Source organism: Neoarius graeffei, chromosome 3 (genome assembly GCF_027579695.1).
Source record: "Neoarius graeffei isolate fNeoGra1 chromosome 3, fNeoGra1.pri, whole genome shotgun sequence".
Taxonomy (NCBI): Eukaryota; Metazoa; Chordata; class Actinopteri; order Siluriformes; family Ariidae; genus Neoarius; species Neoarius graeffei.
In genome coordinates, this window is record NC_083571.1 from 73293303 (window position 1) to 73299311 (window position 6009).

At 35.6% G+C, this 6009-nt stretch overlaps 1 protein-coding gene across 1 annotated transcript; it reads left to right on the forward strand.

The window, feature by feature from the left end:
• Positions 1–1892: 1892 nt before the first annotated feature.
• Positions 1893–5668, forward strand: LOC132882894 (uncharacterized). The gene is made up of 6 exons (XM_060915997.1): positions 1893–1945; positions 2622–2676; positions 4353–4636; positions 5006–5067; positions 5158–5306; positions 5456–5668. The coding sequence occupies exons 2-6, from the start codon at positions 2637–2639 to the stop codon at positions 5545–5547; spliced, it is 627 nt and encodes a 208-aa protein (XP_060771980.1). The 5' UTR covers positions 1893–1945; positions 2622–2636; the 3' UTR covers positions 5548–5668.
• Positions 5669–6009: the final 341 nt, after the last annotated feature.

Sequence of the window (6009 nt, forward strand, 5' to 3'; positions counted from 1 at the left end):
TTGAATATGCATGTAATTTATGGTCACCATACAAAGTAAAGCACAAAGCACGAATACAGAGCATTCAGAGACATGCAACTAAGTTTATTCTAAATTAACCTCCTTCTGCTGTCTGCTACACAGAAAGACTTAAATCTCTGAAACATTTACCGTTGGAACGTGAGATTAGTGACTTGATACTGTTTTATAAGATTCGGTCTGGCATTACTACTGCTAATTTTTCCATCTTACTAATTTCTGCTACATCTTGCTATTCCACCCGGAACTTTGATGTTGCTAACTACCGTCCTCTTTCCAGTCATGAACAGAACTATTTTCGGGAATCCTATTTCCCAAGAACTGGTAAACTCTAGAACAGCCTTTCTTCAAATATTAAGAACGCAACCAGTCTAACTGTATTTAAGAGTCGACTTCATATTTTATATTTTGAAAAGTTACCTACGTACCGGCCACCATAGTCAGTTATCTATTTTATTAATAATAGGACATTAGAAACTTTTTTCTTTTTTATCCATAATTTGTTTATATATTTTTATAGTTTATTAGCAATCTATATTTTTATGTTTTTGTGTGCAAGGGAAAATTGTGGCGGCACGGTGGTGTAGTGGTTAGCGCTGTCGCCTCACAGCAAGAAGGTCCTGGGTTCGAGCCCCGGGGCCGGCGAGGGCCTTTCTGTGTGGAGTTTGCATGTTCTCCCCGTGTCTGCGTGGGTTTCCTCCGGGTGCTCCGGTTTCCCCCACAGTCCAAAGACATGCAGGTTAGGTTAACTGATGACTCTAAATTGACCGTAGGTGTGAGTGTGAATGGTTGTCTGTGTCTATGTGTCAGCCCTGTGATGACCTGGCGACTTGTCCAGGGTGTACCCTGCCTTTCGCCCGTAGTCAGCTGGGATAGGCTCCAGCTTGCCTGCGACCCTGTAGAACAGGATAAAGTGGCTAGAGATAATGAGATGAGATGAGGGAAAATTGTCAGTTGGGTCTATCTGTCCTGTAATTTTCGCCTGTCAATCAGTTCTGTATGGATTTATGACGAACTCTGTGAAACTAAACTAAACTAAACTAAAAACCTGCTCCAGCCCAAACTGATCAACTGAGTTCTTTGCTTCTTTTCTGTCCTGGCACGATAACTTCATCTGCTGGTTTGAAGAGGGATAGAAAAGTGTTGCTGAGATTAAAAAGTTTTGGTGGGACTTCAACTAAAATTCATTATTTTACTGGTTTTTTTTCACATCCAGTGCAACTGAATTGGAATGATCTGAGGAATACGTTTAGTTTTACTAGTTAAACATTATATTTACTGTACTTATAAACAAGATTGTAATTTGTGAGTGAAAATTAATGTCTTCATTATAGCATTCATTTTAAAAAGATCAGATTTTGTCTTTTTTAAATGTTGTACAGAGAATGGTGACAGAAGGGTGTGGTCTCAGCGTACAGTATGAACGACATTACAGGCATTTTGCAGACGCTCTGATCCAGAGTGACGTACAACAGACCCAAAGCAGCCTGGGGAGCAGTTAGGGGGGGTCAGGTGTTTTACTCAAGGGCACTTCAGTGATTCCTGCTGGTCCAGGGACTCAGACCTGTGACCTTTTGGTCCAAAAGCTGCTTCTCTAATCATTAGGCCATGGCTTCCAACAGAAAATCCTCAGAGAGCATTAAAATTATCTAATTTAAAATCACATTCTAAATTTTATTTTTACCCTTTCTTTATCCTGCTATAAATAAACAAAAATGGCAGGAAGCGTCATTTGGTAATAATGTTGTTTTTCAGGTTGTCAGCCAAGCTGTGATTGGCTGCCACGCCCTTTTGACATAATGGGTTTCACATCATGAGAGTAAATACGTTGTTACTCCTGTTGAATAAATATCCCATTTACCTGCTCGATATTTTACACTTTGCCACTAGACTGAGAACACTCCATCTCTGCTACCTGTGGACTCAGGTGAGTTATTACTTTACTTTCTCCTGAGAATCACCAGACTGTAAGATGATATAAAATGTATTAGGCTCTTATCGACAATTTAATTATTAAGATATTTAATATTCACTGAAACAATGCTTAAAAATATTATATTCACTTACAGTGTACATGATGGAATATTTTGTCTGATGTCAAGAAAATTGCTTTAAATATACAAATTAATTAATTAATTAATTAATTAATTAATTAATTAATTAATTAATTAATTAGTTAGTTAAATAAATACAACTATTTATAATATCTTATTCTAATTATACAGCTGTCATTTAAAATTATTATTATTATTATTATTATTATTATTATTATTGTTGTTGTTTTTGTTATTATTGTTGTTGTTCCTGTACCTTTATTTATTCTGAACTTTTCAAAAAGTTACAAAGTGCTTTACAAGCATTAAAACATTTCAAAACTGAGACGAGTGAAATTAGGCAATTAAAATAATGAAAAATAAAATGGAAAAGCAAGAGCATTAATAAAAAAACATGTATTAATACATATTGAAAATAAATAAAATAGAAATAAAATAGGGGGAAAATGACAACAGTAATAATAAAACAGGGAAGCTAAGATTTATACAGCCACAGAGACACTTTGCTTGCATAGCTGATATATAATCTGATATATAATTTACTTTTAGGTTGTAAACAACACCATGGACAGGAAGATTATACTGGCCGTTTTGTGTCTGATTGGTAAGTGTTCACTGAACTTCATCTCACTTTCTGTCGTCACTTCTATTATCCTGCTGAAATATATTTGCTAGAAATAGCACTGTAGATTAATTTTTAGGTTATTTTTTTAAATTTAAGTATTGTCACTTTACACATTAAACTAAAGTTCCTCGAGAACTGTGACATTTGCGACACAATAACATTGGCAGTAAACCACAAAATTGTCAAACTTGCTCTTGGTTCTAACGTTTATCTTCATTCGTCTATGAATTCTGCGATGAATAGTGAGCGATCTATTGATTTATCCTGATATCTCGTGTTGAGTGCTTGGCCTTTTATCACAAAGAACTTATCAGTGTCTTGTTTTCACTTAGATGCATATCTGTACTGAAGTATGTAAACAGACTAAGTGTGCCTTTCAGAATGATCGTGAGACAGATTATTTCAGAAGGTTTCATTGTGTAAACAGCATGATGGTGGTAGCTCAGCAATGCCTAACTGGATATATCTGCTGATGGTCATATTTGTGACATATCCTGCTTTATTGAGTCGATTAATTTAATTTGAATATCATTACGTCCCAAGGGTTGGGTTGAAACGCTGTTTTGATGTCATGCATCAAGTCCTTATTTGAGATGGTTCTTGTCATTTGCAGATCACATCTGATGATCTATACTCAGGAAATGTTGCAGTTGGTCAAACAGAGAATAGTAGTATAGGGGAGAAATATTCCAAATGTTCCATGGAAAATACACACTGCTTTCTTTTTATTAACATTGTTTACTTCCAGCATTTAAAAAGGTGGAAGGGCAGGGAATAATATCTATAATTTATATATAATTTAAAAGTTTATATTTAACTTTTGGCATTTTAATCTGAACTGTGTTTCATCTGAATAACAAAAAGATTACACAGAAAAATTCTAACCCTTTTATTCAAGCAAAAAAAAAAACCCACAAAACTTAGTTTTTTCATTTCTCCTTTTGTGTAATTTGTACTTTGATATAGATGTGCTCAGTCCGTTAACTTTCAGTTTCTCCTCCAAAATTATTTTCGTGGAAGAATGATGATAGAGTAAATAATCCACTTCATTCACATTCATTCCACCTGTGAGTGAGTCTGTACTGCGCCTCATGGCGACGTGTTACGGAAACGTCACCAACATGGACTAGAATATATTAACCCAATGGGGCTCAAAACTCAGTGGGTGTGTCACACTGTGTAGTCATGTTATACACTGGCACTGATTGGGTGTATGAACTTCCAGTAGAGCGTATCCCTGCCTCCAGCACTGGGCAAGTTCCAGTTCACCCACAGCCTCGCTTCACATCATTCTGGCAGTGGTGCTGTAACACTCGGTCTAAAAAATAATCACAAAGAATCCTCTTTAAAATGTTTATTAATCACAGATGAGGTCATGTGAATGCTTAAAATATGGAACCTTATATTTATTTTTCTTTTACCTTTTATTTGGGGGGGGGCGGTTAATCCTGCTAGTCCATTGCTATGAGCCACCCCTGACTCTGCAGTTTACCTCAAAGATTAAAGTCATAGATTAAACAGATCTGTGATTCAGCTGAGCTTTATGAAGCACATTGCCTTGTTTCTGTTTTAACAGCATCAGTTTCTAATTTTGATTTTAACTTTGTTATGGTCCACTATTCTATTCTAATCATCTTCAATGGTCATGACTTCAGCCCTAAGTGCAGCTCAGGTGGGCTCTGCAGTGGACCCGACATCACCCGCAAGCACAGCTGAGATCGACCCCACAATGGACGTGACTTCACCCGCAATCACAGATGATATCAACCTTACAGTGGGCAAGACTTCGCCCCCGAACACAGCTGGCACAACTACAACAATTGCACCAGTAACTGAAGTTTTCACATTGATCTTCCGCATCAAGGAAACCTTTGTGCCAGCACTGGCTAACCCAAATTCTAAACAATTTAAAGACAAAGCTGAAAAAGTCACTCGTGAGGTATGTTTTCCAGATAATGCCACCATTTACAATTTATTTAATTCTGCTAAACATGAGAGATTTTGCCACACGAACACTTCTATTGCCATATAAGACAACCCGAAGAACGCATCTGGTTCTAATCATGCGTTTCTGTTCACAGTGTGTGTGCAGGACATGTGTGACTTTTGCCCTTTTGTTCAAATTTTCACGTTCAATTTAAGTGAAATCCAATTCAATTGACATAACACAATTTGAATATGATTTAGAGCATTTGTAAGTCTCTTCGCATATTAGTTATTATTGCTTACTTTATCTATGGCTAAATAACAAACCATTTTATCTGTTGGTTTTTGATCACCGAATTCTACTTCTTCTTCTTCTTCTTAGATTGAACCATTGTACAAGAAAGCCTTTAAAAACTTCCATCTCATGCAAATCTTCCAGTTCAGGTAAGAAGGCGGATATGGCTATGAATGTTTGTTTCTTTGTTGATTAATGGTTGAATTTTAACCTGTATCTCTTTGTTTGTGCAATTTCAGGAATGGTTCTATTGTGACACACAGCCTCATGTCTTTCCTTTCTGGTGCTAACGTGACTGACACCAAAGTGAAAGACGTCCTTGCCAAAGGAGTTAGCAGCTTGACCTTTCCTGTTGAGCCAAACTCCATCAATGTCACCCATGTTATTAGTCAGTATCAACATGCGAAGAAATTACTGTGTTATTTATTAATTAGTGCTTATTAATTGTAAATAATCCAAACTCAAATTTCTTGTATATTTTTAGGTTTAAGTATGTATTTGTGTACATTTAATTTCATGTATGTTTATATTTTGCAGGTAATTCCATGCCACCAGTGATTGCCAGCTCACTTTCCATGATATGGATGTCTCTTCTACCACTTCTACTTTCAGCAGCATTGCACTGTTAGCTCTAAGCCTGATCAGAAAACAAAAACAATAACTTAACAACGCTATTTAACATTTCAACCTATTCTACTGTTGTAAGTAGGTCCTTTTGTCACCACAAACAGTAACATTTATGTTTGCTTTTTACTGATTAATATTTAATTCATAAGCTAAATGGAATCGGGTGTTTTTATAAACAATATCTGCTTTCATGAGAAAACCACATATTTTAAATTATGAAACTGAGGATTTAATGATGGTGATGACATACCTGAACATTTCTCCACTTCTAAACAGTCCTATTGATTGCTGTCTTTCATTTATTCAATTTAAATCAGTAGGAATATTCTTGAAACAGATGTATAGTTAAAAGTATAAACTAATATGTCAAAGTCTAGTCATTTATATGTACACTAATTTATATATTGTTTATGGAACTGTGAAATAACTATAAATGTTTTATGAAATAAACTTTGCACATTTTA